This window comes from Triticum dicoccoides, chromosome 3B (assembly GCF_002162155.2).
Source record: "Triticum dicoccoides isolate Atlit2015 ecotype Zavitan chromosome 3B, WEW_v2.0, whole genome shotgun sequence".
NCBI classification, from domain to species: Eukaryota; Viridiplantae; Streptophyta; class Magnoliopsida; order Poales; family Poaceae; genus Triticum; species Triticum dicoccoides.
Window position 1 is genome coordinate 578,495,118 of NC_041385.1, and position 16,715 is coordinate 578,511,832.

The 16,715-nt window shown below is 47.4% G+C and overlaps 1 protein-coding gene across 3 annotated transcripts in view; it reads right to left on the minus strand.

The window, feature by feature from the left end:
• Nucleotides 1-13,305: 13,305 nt before the first annotated feature.
• LOC119277200 (protein FAR1-RELATED SEQUENCE 5-like) overlaps nucleotides 13,306-16,715 on the minus strand; it is a 3,952-nt gene continuing 542 nt past the window's right edge. For 2 of the 3 annotated variants that reach the window (XM_037558445.1, XM_037558443.1), the window contains exons 2-7: nucleotides 16,409-16,639; nucleotides 15,987-16,251; nucleotides 15,197-15,887; nucleotides 14,636-15,093; nucleotides 14,256-14,543; nucleotides 13,306-14,160 (exon numbers count right to left, since the gene is read on the minus strand). In XM_037558445.1, coding sequence (XP_037414342.1) covers nucleotides 15,429-15,887; nucleotides 15,987-16,251; nucleotides 16,409-16,639 — 955 coding nt within the window. In that variant the 3' untranslated portion in view covers nucleotides 13,306-14,160; nucleotides 14,256-14,543; nucleotides 14,636-15,093; nucleotides 15,197-15,428. The remainder of the gene's footprint in view (nucleotides 14,161-14,255; nucleotides 14,544-14,635; nucleotides 15,094-15,196; nucleotides 15,888-15,986; nucleotides 16,252-16,408; nucleotides 16,640-16,715) is intronic. The other variant, XM_037558444.1, reaches the window with a different exon arrangement.

The window sequence follows — 16,715 nt, forward strand, 5'->3', positions numbered from 1 at the left end:
GATTTTCACATTGTGCTTGTGGCGTAGCTCGAAGGAGAGGGTAGCAGTCGACCTGCACCTCGTCCTCCTTGCGGAGCGCACGTTGTACTTGTGGCGTAGCTCGGAGGAGAGGATATCAGTCGACCTGCACCTCGTCTTCCTTGCGGAACGCACGTTGAATTTGAACTTAGGCGAGTACTTAGACTGCAGCTAAGCCCCCGAGTGGGAGGCTGGCTCACCACTCGGTAGGATTTTATTGAAACTTAGGCGAGTACTTGGACTGCAGCTAAGCCCCCGAGTGGGAGTCTGGCTCACCACTCGGTAGGATTTTATTGAAACTTAGGCGAGTACTTGGACTGCAGCTAAGCCCCCGAGTGGGAGTCTGGCTCACCACTCAGTAGGATTTAATTGAAACTTAGGCGAGTACTTGGACTACAGCTAAGCCCCCGAGTGGGAGTCTGGCTCACCACTCGGTAGGATTTTATTGAAACTTAGGCGAAACGGGTTCGCAGCTAAGCCCCCGAGTGGGAGGTTGACTCGCCACTCGGTAAGGATTTTTTTTACAAACTTAGGCGAAACGGATTCGCAGCTAAGCCACCCACTGAGGGGGAATTTTACTGAACAAATAAAAGTGACAAAAATCATTGGGGAAATTATGACACTATTCTCTTGCAAAACATGAACTACAGAAGTACTTTTATTACAACTCATCCGAGTGAAAACTTTAAGTGTAAAATTGGCGGAGTAACTCCGCGTTCCAAGCTCGGGGCTCGTTGATATTGTGCTCGACGTTGTAGAGACGGTATGCTCCATTGTGGAGAACCTTGGTGACGATGAAGGGTCCTTCCCAAGAAGGAGCAAGCTTGTGTGGTTTCTGCTGATCCACTCAGAGAACCAAATCTCCTTCCTGGAAGGCTCGACTCTTCATGTTTTTGGCGTGGAAGCGATGCAAGTCTTGTTGGTAGATGGTCGATCGGATCAAAGCCATCTCCCTTTATTCCTCTAGGAGGTCGACTGCATCCTTCCGCGCTTGTTCTGCTTCAGCTTCGGTGTAGAGCTCAACTCGAGGAGCGTTGTGGAGCAGATCACTCGGTAAGACCGCCTCAGCTCCATAGACCAAGAAGAATGGAGTTCTTCCAGTTGACTAGTTAGGCGTGGTCCTTAGACCCCACAGCACCGAGGGGAGTTCATCGACCCATGCTCCAGCCGCATGCTTGAGGTCACGCATCAGTCGGGGTTTCAACCCTTTGAGGATCAAGCCGTTGGCCCGCTCCGCTTGTCCATTCGACTGGGGATGGGCGACTGAAGCGTAGTCGACTCGTGTGCCCTGAGATGTGCAGAACGCTCTAAATTCCTCCGAATCGAAGTTTGATCCATTGTCGGTGATGATGCTGTGTGGGACTCCATATCTGAATATCAGTTCTCTGATGAAGCTGACAGCAGTACCGGCGTCAAGGTTCTTGATGGGCTTAGCCTCAATCCACTTGGTGAACTTGTCGACTGCTACCAGTACATGTGTGAAACCGCTTCATCCTGTTCTCAAGGGACCAACCATATCCAAACCCCATACTGCGAAGGGCCAGACGAGTGGAATGGTCTTCAGAGCTGATGCAGGCTTGTGTGACATGTTGGAGTAAAATTGGCATCCCTCGCACTTGTTGACTATTTCCTTTGCCATTTCATTCGCTCTTGGCCAATAAAATCCGGCTCGGTATGCTTTGGCCACGATGGTCCGAGAGGACGCATGATGGCCACAGGTCCCCGAGTGGATGTCATCAAGGATTATTCAACCTTCTTCTGGCGTTATGCACTTTTGACCGACTCCAGTCGTGCTCTCTCTGTATAGCTGTCCTTTGATCACAGTAAAGGCCTTGGATCGACGGACGATCTGTCGAGCCTCTTCCTCGTCCTCCGGGAGCTCTTTTCTTAGGATATACGCGATGTATGGAACTGTCCAGTCGGGAATGATCACTAAAGCCTCCATGACCAAGTCGACCACTGTTGGGACTTCAACCTGAGTCGGATCTGTGGCACTCTTGGGCTGCGGAGCTTCTTCGGTAAAAGGATCTTCTTTGACTGATGGAGTATGGATATGCTCCAGGAACACATCGCTGGGAATGGCTTCTCTCTTGGAACCTATCTTTGCCAAATCATCGGCCGCTTGATTTTTCAGTCGGGGTATATGATGGAGCTCTAACCCCTCAAACTTCTTTTCCAGCTTCCTCACTGCATTGCAGTATCCAGTCATGGCTGGGCTTCTAACGTCCCACTCCTTCATCACTTGGTTGACCACCAAATCTGAGTCGCCATAAACCATAAGGCGACAGACGCCGAGTGAAATGGCCATGCGCAATCCATACAAAAGGGCTTCGTATTCTGCCTCATTGTTGGAGGAATCAAAGTGAATCTGGAGCACATATCTGAGCTTGTCTCCTCTGGGGGAAACCAAGACTACCCCAGCACCGGAACCATTTAACATCTTAGAGCCATCAAAGAACATGGTCCAATGCTCCGAGTGAACTTGAGTCGGCTGCTGTTGTTCAATCCACTCGGCAAGGAAATCTGCTATTGCTTGGGACTTAATGGCTTTCTTTGCCTCAAACTTGATATCAAGGGGAAGGAGTTCAATCGCCCATTTCGCCACTCGACCAGTTGCATCTCTGTTGTGCAGAATCTCTGAAAGTGGAGCGTCGTTGATGACTGTAATGGAATGATCAGAGAAATAATGAGCAACCCTTCTTCGTGGCCATGTAGATTCCATACACAAGCTTCTGATAATGAGGATATCTTTGCTTTGATGGAGTCAAAACTTCAGACAGATAGTACACTGGGCGCTGAACTTTGAAGGCTTTCCCTTCTTCTTCCCGTTCGACCGTAAGTACTGTACTGACGACTTGTACTGTGGCTGCAATATAAAGCAACAGAGGCTCTTTGTTGATTGGAGCAGCAAGCACCGGCTGGGTGGAGAGCAGAGCTTTTAGCTCGGCAAACGCTGCATCAGCTTCTGGAGTCCACTCGAACTTGTCTGCCTTCTTCATCAGTCGGTAAAGAGGCAATGCCTTTTCACCGAGTCGAGAGATGAATCGACTTAACGCGGCCAAACATCCAGTAAGCTTCTGGACATCGTGCACCCGCACAGGGCGTTTCATTCGGAGTATAGCGCCAACTTTTTCTGGGTTAGCATCGATTCCTCGTTCGGAAACAAGAAAACCAAGTAACTTTCCACCAGGAACTCCGAATGTGCACTTTGACGGATTGAGCTTGATATCATATCTCCTGAGATTGGCAAATGTTTCAGCGAGGTCAGTCAACAGGTCGGAACCCTTTCGTGACTTGACCACAATATCATCCATGTATGCTTCAACGTTCCGACTGATTTGAGTGAGTAAACCCGGAATAGGCGTCTAGAAAAGACAATCTCTCGCATCCCGCAGTCGAGTCAACAATTTGATCGACGCGAGGGAGAGGAAAATGATCTTTCGGGCAGGCCCGATTGATGTGTTTGAAATCAATGCACATGCGGAGTGACTTGTCCTTCTTGGGAACCATGATGACATTGGCGAGCCACTCGGAGTGGTATATCTCTCGGATAAACCCTGCCGCCAATAGTCGAGCCACCTCCTCACCAATGGCTTTTCTCTTCTGGACGGCGAACCGTTGAAGATGTTCTTTGACTGGTTTTGCTGCTGAATCGACTCTAAGGCGATGCTTAGCCAGCCCCCTGGGAACACCCGGCATGTCAGCAGGCTTCCATGCAAAGATGTCCCAGTTCTCACGGAGGAACTGTATGAGCGCTTCTTCCTATTTAGGGCCGAGTGTTGTGGAAATATGGGTCGGAGCCGCATTGGGGCCGGTCGGGTGAATGTGAACAGGCTTCGTCTCACCGGATGACTGAAATGCTGATTCTGTGGCAGGCTTTTTGGCCCGTAACAAATCACTCGGATCTGCATTTTTCTTGTACCCCTCCAGCTCGACCATGGTTATCTGGGAATCGGCAATTTTCGAGCCTTTCTGAAAACACTCTTCTGCCTTCTTCCGATTGCTAGTGACAGTGATCACGCCTTTGGGGCCGGGCATCTTCAGTTTGAGGTACACGTAACATGGTCGAGCCATGAACCGTGCGTAAGCTGGTCTCCCCAAAATAGCGTGGTAAGCGCTCTGAAAATCCACGACTTCAAATGTCAGCTTCTCTTTGCGGAAATGCTTCGAGTCGCCGAACACCACGTCTAGAGCTATTTGGCCGAGTGACTCAGCCTTCTTTCCAGGTATAACTCCATGAAAACTCATGTTCCTGGTGCTCAGTTGGGACATCGGAATGCCCATGCCTTTCAATGTCTCCGCATATAATATGTTCAGTCCACTACCACCATCCATTAGCACCTTCGTCAGTCGAGTGCCTTCAACGACCGGGTCGACCACCAAAGCTTGCCTCCCAGGGGTGGCTATATGAGTTGGGTGATCAGACTGGTCGAATGTAATGGGAGTTTGGGACCATCTCAGATAACTGGGCGTCGCCGGGGCGACCATATTCACCTCACGATTGATAACCTTCAGTCGGCTTTTGCTTTCCACATCAGCAAAGATCATTAGAGTGGAATTAACATGAGGATATCCTCCATCACTGTCCTCCTTATCCTCAGCTTTGTCCGACTCCTTTTCCTTGTCCTTGGGTTGTTTACCTTGGAACTGCTGGATCAGGAGCCGGCATTGGCGAGTGGTATGCTTCGGGTAAATGAAATTACCCCCTTCGTCTTTCTTCGTGTGGATGTGACACGGCAGATCCATCATGTCATTCCCTTCTTTATCCTTCACCTTCTTGGGGTTCCAGGATCCTTTGGGTTTTCCTTTGAACTTGCCCTGAGTCACGGCCAGAGCCTCTCTAGGAGCCGCTGGTTCGGCCTTCCACTTCTGTTTCCGACTGGAGTTTCCTTTCTCCGACTGACTAGGCTTGTACTTGCCGCTCCGGAGTCGGTCCTCCTCTTCGCCGTTGGCGTACTTGGTAGCAATTTCCATCATCCGACTCAGGGTCATATCTCCGGTCCGACCAAACTTCAAACTCAATTCCCTGTTCTTAACACCATCCTTGAAGGCGCAGACTGCCTGATGATCAGACACGTTCTCCACTGTATGATGCAAAGTGATCCATCTCTGAATATACTCTCTTAAGGTCTCATTCGACTTCTGCACACAAACTTGCAGCTCTGTCAATCCAGCTGGTCGCTTGCAAGTTCCCTCGAATGTTCTGACGAACACTCGGGAAAGATCTTCCCAAGTGTAAATGCTGCTAGGAGTTAACTGATTCAACCACGCCCTGGCCAAGCCTTCCAACATGAGAGGCAAATGCTTCATAGCCACTTCATCATTTCCGCCACCAATCTGCACCGCCAGTCGGTAGTCTTCAAGCCAAGTTTTAGGCTTAGACTCACCGGTGAACTTGCTAACTCCAGTCGCCAACCTAAAGTTGGGGGGAATCACCGCGGCTCTGATAGCCCTGCTGAAACATTCCGGACCTGAAACATGCACTCGGCTGCTAGTGGGCGCATCTCTATCGTGGCCACCTCGATGAGCCCTGTTCCGATCGACCAAGCCTTGCACGATGATGGATCGCGCGTCAAAGCCTGGTTCCCTGGGGTCGACCGGATCTCTTCGCCCTACACTGAGCTGGCGCCTGTCATCTTGCTGCCGATGAGCGTGAGACCCACCTCTTGGGGGAGGAGTGGGCACTCGACGCCTATCATCACGATCGTATCGGTCACCATATTTGTCCCGTCGATTCTCGCGTCCTTCACGCCGCGGAGGCGATCTAGGGATGTGAGCCGACTAAACCGTATTCGCAGCGACGGATCGACTGTGAATCCTGTTGCGTGACTGTGACACGGCTGAATTCTGATCTCCTGCTGCCCAGAGCAGATCCCTAATCTGCATCAAGCCTCTGCCAGCCTCCGACTGCGAGGGCTGAATTGACTCTGCGATACGGGCTGCAGCTGCTAAATTCTGAATCGGGGTTCGATATACCTGAGTCGGCTGCGGGAAGAGTTGACGTCGACTGGAGTCGGGTACTCGTTGCCGCGCGCACTCGTCGAGTGCTCGCTGGAGATTCTCCAGACGAGTGCGTTCAGCCAAGTTGGCCAAATGTGCCTCCTCCAAGGTGCGAGCCTCGGGGGCTTCTCCTACGATGGGAGTATGCAGGGCATCCATGTTCCTGCAGCGAAGTTCTTCCTTTTGCAGGGAATTAAGTGGCTCGGGTTGATATTCCTCATGGACTTGAGCGGGGTCGCCTCCACCGTCCACTCCGTCGTCGCGGGGGAAGCCGGGAGGGCTACAAGGCCCGTTGACCATCAAGACCTCCACCGCCGAATCGCTGCTGTCGCACTCGGATGCGGTCTCTACGGAGCCAGTCGACAGATCGAACAGGCCGTAGAGAGATTCGTCGGGTTCAATTGCCGCGACTTGGGTGGTGGCCGACTGGCGGGCCACCGCGTGCCTCACCCACCGCTGAAGCCTCGACCGACCAGAGCGCTTGCGCTGGCGGGAGACAGGGAGGGAGGACGATAGGGGAGTCGACCGATAAGGAGTCGACGGCTGCCGCAGCAGAACACCGCGGACACACGCCCGAAAATGCATCGCCCCGCGGACGGGGAGCGCATCGATGTCGAGTGGAGCCTCCTGGAGCCAAGCGGAGTCGTCGGCGATGAAGGTGAGCGCGCCGAGACGGATCTCGCGGCCCTCGTCCAAAACTCCACCAGAAACCATGACGAAGGCAATCGGAACAATTGCAACTTCTCCAAAAATCGCTAAGACACCTGCCCCACGGTGGGCGCCAACTGTCGTGGTTCTAAGTCTGACAGTAGAATGGGGGGTAGGTATGGAGAGGCAAGATCCTAGCTATGGAGCAGTTGTAAGGACAAGGGATGTACGAGTTCAGGCCCTTCTCAGAGGAAGTAACAACCCTACGTCTCGGAGCCCGGAGGCGGTCGACTGGATTATGAGTGTATGGATTACAGGGGTGCGAACCCTTTACGCTGAGGAGGGGGGTGGCTTATATAGTGTCCGCCAGACCCCTCCGGCCCTCAGTTATACAGGGTTTAAAGTACATTAAGACTAGTAACGCCTTACATAAAGTGTCCTAAATGCCATAAAGACTACTTAATTACAGACCGTTTGGATGCAGAGTGGCTCTTGACCTCCTGGTGGTCGAGTGAGTCTTCATGGTCGAGTCCTTCGAGTCTGCCGAGTGAAGTCTCTCTTGGTCGACTGGAAGGCAGTTTATTCTGAAGGTGTCCTTGGGAAGGGTACTTAGGACAGGTCTATGACCCTACCCTAGGTACATGACTTCATCAGCACGGGCGTGCCTCTTTCGGAAAGAGAAAAAAACGCGTTTTCTGTTTTTTTCTTTCGCGAGAGGCACGGTTTTGCTTCCGCGAGAGGCACGATTGTGCTTTCGCGAGAGGCACGGTTTTGCTTCCGCGAGAGGCACGATTGTGCTTTCGCGAGAGGCACGGGCGTGCCTCTTTCGGAAAGGAAAAAAAATACATTTTCTGTTTTTTTTCTTTCGGGAGAGGCACGGTTTTGCTTCCGCGAGAGGCACGGTTGTGATTTCGTCATAGGCACGGGCATGTCTCTTTCGGAAAGGGAAAAAACCCGTATTCCCGGTTTGGTTTTTTTGTCGGTTTTTTTGTCCTCGTCAAAACCTATCGCATGCGCGCCATTTGTCGCAACCTGGAAAAGTTGGAGTGATCTCCGCAAGGAGTACTCCTTAATTAGTGACTAGTAAAAATGCCCGTGCGTTGCACAGGGAAAAAATATCTTTCATGTTTAGTTTGTGGTATGTGAGTTGCCAAGGAAAGACACTACGTATGTGATGCTATCAAGATTTGTCTTAAGCAAAAACTTAATTATCCATTTTCTAAAGTATCATACATGCACAATACTTGCATTTCTCTACACAAGGAGATCCTTAGTTGAATGCCCATGCGTTGCTATGCAAAAAAAAAAAAATCAATTGATCGTGACTTAACTCTCTTGTCACCCAAATAACATAAATCTACTTTAGTCAAGACAACACGGGACAAAAGTCTCAGATGAAAAAATAATTATAGATGAAACGTATTTTGGGACGCTGGTTTCGGAAGATGGCATGTATTGCCGTCCTTTGACCACTTAAATTTGTTCATAGCCTCCTCGTTCTTTTCCAAAAAACATTATACATCGATATCACGATTAGCAATCTCAAATGTGGTATTGTCTGAATCTCAATGCAAAATTTCAGAACATGCATCCTACCTATTGCTCCTTAGCTTCAATAAACTGAGCATTGTTGCCATGGTTACAAATTAAATCAGGTGAAATTAACAATATAGTGTACAACAGGCAAGACAAAATCTGAGTTTATACATACCCTACAATGTTACCATAGCACATAAAATTGCAGCTCAAAAGCTTATGCCGGTTTTACATTTTTTTCCGTGCTTCATTTTGGGCAAAAAATTTCTGTGGGTAGGCCTCAATCTTAGTCAGTGCACATCAGGCCGAAAGGCCAATTTGGCTAACACAGAAATCCACCCCGGCTTAAATAGAAAAATAAAGTAAGGTGCAACACGCCTGCTCCGGTAGCCCCTGGCTGCATGCGAGATTGAATGGTCCACGCTCTTCAAGCATCGCCTCTTATATTCCTGAACCTTCTTTTCCTGGCTCCGCCTCTCCCTACCTCTCTCTCTCACTCGTCAGTCGTCGCAGGAGGACACCATGGAGCAGCAACCTCGAGTTGACGAGCGACCCCGCGCAACCGACGGGTGTTCCACCGCACCCCTCTCTGCCTCGACCCCATCCTCCGCGGGTCTCCTCTGTCGCGCGATGGACGCCGACTTCGTGCCCCTGCCTTCTCATGAGCTCGCCTGAGCCGCAGCAATGGCGCCGCTACCCAGCGCCACAACGGAGAGAGGAGCACAGCGGCTGACCCCTCCCTCCCCTGCTGCATCACTGGGCCTCCTTCCCGTTTTCTTCCATCCCATCGACTTCCTGCAGCGAACCGAGGCCATGGCCGCCAGCTCCCCCTTCTTCTTAAGCTTTGCCACGGGCTGCCCAAGATCAAATTCGGTCGCCACGATAGAGCGCTAGCCGCTACTGTCAGCTTCCTGCCGCCACCATCCTCCGCTGATGCAGCTCTCTCTCCAACCTTTTAGCAGCAAGATTGAATTCTCTTCCTTTCTTATTTCTCTGGAAGCTCTGAATGTTCCTCTTTCCTTCAACAACAGCACTTGATCCTCCTCTTTCCTCATTTCTCTTTCAGCGTCTGTATCTTCATTTGCTTATTCATTCCCGAAACACCTCCTTGATACCCAAAAAAGTTGAAGTCATATATAAATTGGAAGAAGCAAGTGCAAGGGGGCGAGGTGGGACTATTTAAAAGGAGCATCTAACCTTTTCCTAGCAAAAATGCCGTGCGTTGCAATTGAATAAAAGAAATTAATGTGCTTTGCTGCGAAGCAAACGCCAATTATCATTAATCAGGTTGGCGAGGTAAAGAATAAGTTTGATGATGACAAAAATGATGGTTCAATTAATAATATGATTCTTTGGGGCTAAACATGGGACATGAATCCTAGTCAACTAATCGAGTGAACAACCTTATCTTTAGATTAACGTATTGATAATAAAAATATCGTACACGTAATGTTTATATTGAGTTATCTTCAGAAAGTAAAAATGCGGTATACTTCGTCCAGCGTCCAAGCGTGCATGTTTCTGTCGTGTATGCTAATCGTGAAGTCTTGTCATATAGATGTTCTACCTTATATGCAATATTTTCAATGCATTCATAAATTAATCTAATTATGATACAAATAAGCATCAGAATATATGTGTTGTTTATATAATGTTTTACTTCTTGTCCACAGCCTATTATTAAATTTGTGCAACCATTTTTATGTGTTGTTTCTATTCTAGTTTAAGTTGATATTAGCCTAATATAATATTTTGTCTATGTCCTTTTAGATGATTATCACTAAGTAAAGATTAGGCTATCATACATAGAATCATTAATGTCTTAAATTATGGTGATAGAATATAACAATTTTTGTAATTACCTTTGTTTAAGAAAGTAAGCTAGTTCACTAAAGTGGGTTACTTTTGTTTTCTACATTCTTTTGTTTAAAGAATATTTTTGTACTGTGGTATCCCTAAACATAGTTTGAAATAAGCATGAGTGAGTTAATTAATACCAGTGCATGCATTGCTAGTATCATGTTTTTCATGGATACAATTTAGGAAGTAAAAAAATGATGTTGAAGAGTATTGCTTCATTACCACATTGTAGATCAGATTACCGATGCCTAGTGAAAGTGCATATCATATCACATCAACAGATTCATCATTGTACTGCCATTAGAAAAAAAAAATGTTGCGCATGCAGTATTTCCAAAGTAATTTTACCTGGATGTAATTGTTGTTGTTTCTCCATAACATCAATGTTTCGGGCAAAATGGTGTATAAGTTGGTTGCCAAGTTTCTTCATACCACCTCCAACTTGTCCTTCTTTAGTGAGATAAAAACAGTTTCATTGAAATTAACTAAAGCCAACATTGCCATGACATGTAAATGTCTCAACAGTGTTTTGGCGCCCATGATTTATTATGCATTCTAGGAGACAATTAACTTTGTATTTACTTCATGGGACATACATGCAACATATATGTTTTCGCCGTGTTGCGTATATTAGTACAACATTGTGTGTGTATTAGTACAACATTGCCTAATCCTTATCCAGCTGTGGATGATATTCGTCCCCCTTTCAATTTTCATATCCTAGTAGTAGCCAGTTAGTATGAGTTCTTGAGGGACTAAACAGAGCCTTATCAAACCTTATTAAAATAGAGATATGTAGCATAAAATCCGACGTGTGCATAGTTCAGAGGACAAACACATACCAATACGAACACGTGATGGACTCGGAGCTAATTACCGGTCCATGAAGAATCTCAACTTCAAGTAAAAACAGAAAAAAAAATTGCCGGTCGAATGCGTGCATGCCTAACACGTCGGCTGATTGCCAGAAGAAACTGCCACGCTAGCGCTCCAACATCGTGTGGTCCAGAAGAAACCACACGCGCTACGTTTTCTCGTGAATCACTCGTCGCACTCGCACCCCAGGATTAGCGAGGAAGAGCCCAGCGCCGCCGGCGACGGAGGCTGCATGGCCGGTGCGTGGCTATCGGCACCTGGCGGTCGGCCTGCGTGCCTGTGGCGGAGGTGCGGGAGGCAGATCAGGGTCGTTAGGCTGGGTTGTATTTGTTCTTATTTTCAAAGTGAATAAGACCAAATTATATCTCATCTAGATGAGTTCTAGGTACTCCCAATTAGTTTTTGCCTTTTCGGTAGGCGGGACACCCATGCTTATATCACCCTCTTTTTGCTGGCTTGTTGATTCTCATAAGTCCTAAACGTATATAACTTGGTAGGATTCGATGTAAAAAAGCAGGATGGGACTATTAATTAGAATTAGGAATTTCAGCATAGGCACAAGAAATTTTGGTTTGCTGAAAATTTTGTTTGCTTCAGCGGCAAGTTTTTTTTAGCTTCAGCCGTAAGCAGGGTGTGGACTATCAACATTGCCTAATCCTCTCAAGTGGGATTTCCATATTCTATGCTCATATTCAAAGTATCATCTAATGTTTGGCTAAAGGCTCCATATATAGTTTGATCTTTAATTTTTACTCCCTCCGTTCGGAATTACTTGTCTCAGAAATGGATGTATCTAGAACGTACTTGTCGCATAAATGGATGTATCTAGACGTATTTTAGTTCTAGATACATCCATTTCTGAGACAAGTAATTCCGAACGGAGGGAGTAGATCGCTAACCACATGCCATTTGATTTCAGAGTATCTATTATTTTTTCCTGTTCAGATCTTTGAGAGGTACTCCCTCCGTTCGGAATTACTTGTCGTAGAAATGGATGTATCTAGATATTTTTTAATTATAGATACATCTATTTCTGCGACAAGTAATTCGAAACAGAGAGAGTAGTTTGGTTTGCCGTGGTTATTCAGCAGTACTTCTTGCTGCTATAAAGAAAGTAGAAACATGGCGAAAATTCGTTTCTGGTCGTGGGAACAGATGAGGCCGGAATCACAGCCATTGGTTTTCTTCGGGATCCACGCGTATTTTGGTATTATGGAGCGTATGCCTTTTCCGTATTTGACTATGGGTCCCGCGCAATTAATCGGAGCTCAAACGGCCACCGCGTAGTGGTACGGGTTAGGCGTGGATGGATCTGAAACTTTCCTGAGCCTACCCGTCCCGTTGCAGTCACGGACCAAGCAAACGGCCACCTACCCCCTGTCGGTGGATGGATAAGTACGCCCCGCCCCCCTCCACCGCTCCCACTCGTCACACCCTTTCTCCATCGTCCTCAAATACGAAGCGCTCTCACTGCGCTCCTCCTGAGGATAGCGTTCTTCATTTCCGCCGTCTTGGATGTTGCAGCTCATAGCATCTAATGGAACACGCCCCCCGGCAACTGATGAAACATCTAGCTCCTCCTGAGGGGTTCGTTAAGCAAGAATGCCAATAGACCTCGCAACAAGGGAAACAATCTTACATCAATGGACGCGAGAGAGGGGACTAACTTTCCTGGAGCCAGTACATGGAGAAGGTGCATGACAGATCCCGCTGGCCGAGCGGGATCCCTGGTGCGTGCTGACCACCGGCGCCATGGCTGCTCAAAAAGCTAGGGGATGAACTACAGATTCTGGTACTCGGCAAGGCACCACGGCCACCCAGCACCTTAAGTAATGGGAGCCGCCCACTTCCGGGCGCCTCATCCTGTTTGAAATTCGAATGCATGAGATGCATACGTGTGACCATGTGGATGAAGTTCATCTGACACGTGTATCAACGCATTTAATTTGACCTGGCTGGCAACCAGTTCGTTCACAAAATCATACTCTCTCCGTTCGGAATTACTTGTCGCAGAAATGGATGTATCTAGACGTATTCTAGTTCTAGATACATCCATTTTCGAGACAAATAATTCCGAATAGCAGTCAAAGCAACACCAAAAAATGACAGCAAATTCAGTCGCCAGCAAGCAACAGCCCAACTGGGCTGTATTTGAAATTCAGTCGACAGCAAGCAGCAGCCTAAGTGGTGCTGGTGCGTACAAAATTTCAGTCGACAGCAAGCCGCTGCCCAAGCGGTATGTATGTTAATTGAGTTGCCAGTTCGCAAGCAAATCATGTATTTGCCGAATTTGAAGTATAATCAGCACGGCAGAAAACAACACAGAAGGTAAACATGGAGTTTCCATGTTCGTCGACTCCACACATAGACAGGTGCAACAACAGATATGCTGATATATATTTTTGCGACATTCAGTTGCAAGGGTCCAGAAAAGCACGGCTTCAACTGAAAAAAAAACTAGTTTACAAACTAGAAAAGTTCAACCACGGGGCACACACTCAAATGCTCGACTACTCTACCCGTGCACACTTTTGTAAAGAAAAACAAAAAAATGTTTAAAATGCATTCGGCACAAGAGGCCTCGTGCAGGAGGTACGCCGGTGTCCCACCACACCGCAGTTCTTGCAGGTAACTGGTTTCCGAGGTTGTTTTGGTACATCACCCCTGTCGGGGCAGGTGGTCCTCTTATGTCCTGGGAGCTTGCATATACTGCAGAACCTCGTACGCTTGCACAATCCTTCATACGGCGCTCTCTCTGCTTGAACACGGCCGGCCCACACCTCTCTTCTTGCTGGGAGCTGACAGACCAGCAAGTGCATCCCAATTGCCAGATGCTGTCATGCTGTTATCGTTTTCAAACAATTCTGCATCAACGTTCAGGGTTGCTACAGCTGAGCCATTGTTCTTCATATTTGCTTCAGCAGCTATCCTATCTTCAATTCCAAGACCATCCCTTTTTTCCGTTAACGGAGAGGCCTCCAGGAATAATTCTTTGATCCTCCCTAGTACAAGCTCGTAGGCAGCGACTGACGAGTCTCCAATCCTCACCAATTCCATAGCATGCAGGTACAGGGTTGAGCTCCGACAGGTAAACGATTGAGTAGCAGCTAGGTCCTTTTGAAAATGAGCAATGTGTTGCGGCAAGATGTCCCTAGCATCTTTTGTCCACCTTTTTAATATGTGGCACTTGGGTATCTCTTGCACACCAATGTGGTCCATAACCTGCATACACGAGCAAAAACTAAGTATGATGCATGGAGGTCAAAACTTTCAGTGACAACAAACTCTTGGATAAGTTTTTGCAGTGAGGAAATAACCTTTAGAGCGTGGCAGCACAGCATGCCCATGTGAGCAAACTGCCCACACTCACAATTGAACCAATCACCGTTATCTGATATGGTCACCTCGTATTCGACCTTGCTCCACTTTTCTAGTTTCTCAGCATTGTTGTGCCTTGCGATATATTTGTTTTTCTTCTCCACTTCTTCGACTTGGTATGAACCACCCTCGAAGAGGTTCTCACCAAATTGTTCAAACATCTTTCTCGTATATATTTTACTCGCGCGCCTCTCGATAGCAATGTTTGTCCGCATTACAGCGCCACTCTGTGAAGCACAGAAAACATATAATTTGTCATACCTATTAGATACCGGACTTAAAGTAAAAATAAAATAGCAAGTAAATAGCTTCGTCTTACAACTCTTGTCCTTTTCTCTTCATAGCTCTCATCTGATTCCCTGTCAAATTGAAGCCTCGTGTATTGCTTCACAAACACGTGCATTGGGCTTGATGGCGGCATGTACATTTTCAGCAAGTTATTCGCACTCTCGCTTCGCTGGGTGCTCGTCATTTTGGCGCAGAAGACACCTTTGAAGTATGGCTTCGCCCACTTGTCACGTATCTCATACAGGTTTGTCATGTAATTGTGGGACTTTAGATTATATTTGTCAACAAGTATACCCCAAGCAGTCTCAAATTCATCCACACTTATCATGTGATTCACCACTTTGTGGAATTCGGCTCTAAACTCACTCTTCCTTGTGTACAGTGGGCCAAGGTTCTCTTTTGCTTTCTTTAGAATGTGCCACTTGCACCATCTGTGCACAGTCCCAGGGAGCTCGCTTTTTATTGCTACCTCCATGGCTCTTGCTTGGCCTACAATTTTTTGACAGCAAACTCAACCAAGTTAGGTGCATGCCGATCTTGCTAACAGGTAACATCTCCAGATTGCATGTGAAATTTTGAGCAACAGACTTACCATTAATATAGTTTGTGGATGTTTACCCCCCATCATGTTCACAAACTCAGAAAACACCCACGGGAAACTCTCGACCTGCTCATCACGCATAAGGACCCCCGCAAGTATAATGCTCTGGAAGTGATTGTTCACACCAACGAACAAACGAAAGGGCATCTCATACAAGTTTGTCCGGTACGTCATATCGAATGTGATGGCATCACCAAAGAACCTGTACTGCAACTTGCTGTTCCTATTCGTCCACATTAGATTTTTTTATTCTACTTTCCTCATCACCTTGGACTCGGTACGTGAATTCCGGGTAATTCCGCTGTATCTCCTTGAACACAGCCAAGGTTTTGTTCACATCATCATCTGCCTGGTCTCGACTAATTCTACCACAGAGATGACGCAGAGACCTTTTTGTGAAAGGCACGCTTTGTGACGAACCAAAGAAGCTGCCAACGATGCTGTAAACCTTGTTGAGGTTGACATTGTTTGCCCGCAGTTGCTTCACCAGATGTTTTGTGTACACATCTATGTGCTTGTGAGACGGCCAATGAACTTTTTCGCCGCAAGTAAGAGATAGGGAATGATTGTGACTTGCCCGGTGCTCAGCAATGTACCATCCGTTGTCTGCAGCCTTTAGCAATCCGATCATTGCAGGGCACTCGCATCTGCAAGACCGGCTGTTCTGTTGTTCTGGTTTCCCCTGCAATTTTTTTGGACAGATTGTCAGATTTTTTACTAATGAACTATATTGGAAGAATCACAATACGACAGTATGGTTTGCAAAGTATGTAGTACTGACCGAGCAGCCACATACGATTTTCTGCATACATTTTGTCTTCTCGGCATTCAAACGGCTCTTGCCATACCTTATACCAAATCCAAGCTCCCAAGAGTACAAGTTGTAAAAATCATATGCTTCTCCAAGCGAATCAAAACTCATACCAATCTCAGGTTTAACTACATTTTCCGTAGGTTTGTCCGCGTATCTCCTTATAGTCTCTTCCAATGGTGTAACTCTACCAGCAAAGGGTTTCCTATTTGGAGGTGCACGCCCAAGTCGCAACCTGCCAAATAGAATTAAGATGTTTTTTCAGCAGCTCTACTTTTCTTTTGTCTCATTCAGCTTGAAGGGGTAAGTTTCTTTATATTTTTTAGCTCAACAGACAGCAATTTTTAAGTCTATAATGTGCTAATCAATTGAAATTTCACACTTATGCATACCTTCTAGTCCATCCCGGTGCCTCTGAGGTCACCTTCCCGGTGGACTCGGCCGACTGTGTCGGGGAACACTTCCTCTTGCTGCCGGTTCTGTTCTGTTCAGAAGAGCCGCCGAGGTTGCCAACAACAACCGCGCACGACGAGTCTGCAGTTGCAGGTGCTGAGCGGCGGACGTCCATCAGCACCAACGGATCTGGCCGCTCAACATCGGCAGTGACCTCTGTCAACGGGAACCTACGACATGCCCACCAGATCGAAGAACAGTCAATTTCTCCCCATACGCGAAGCACCCATCGCCAAGCCAGCACTA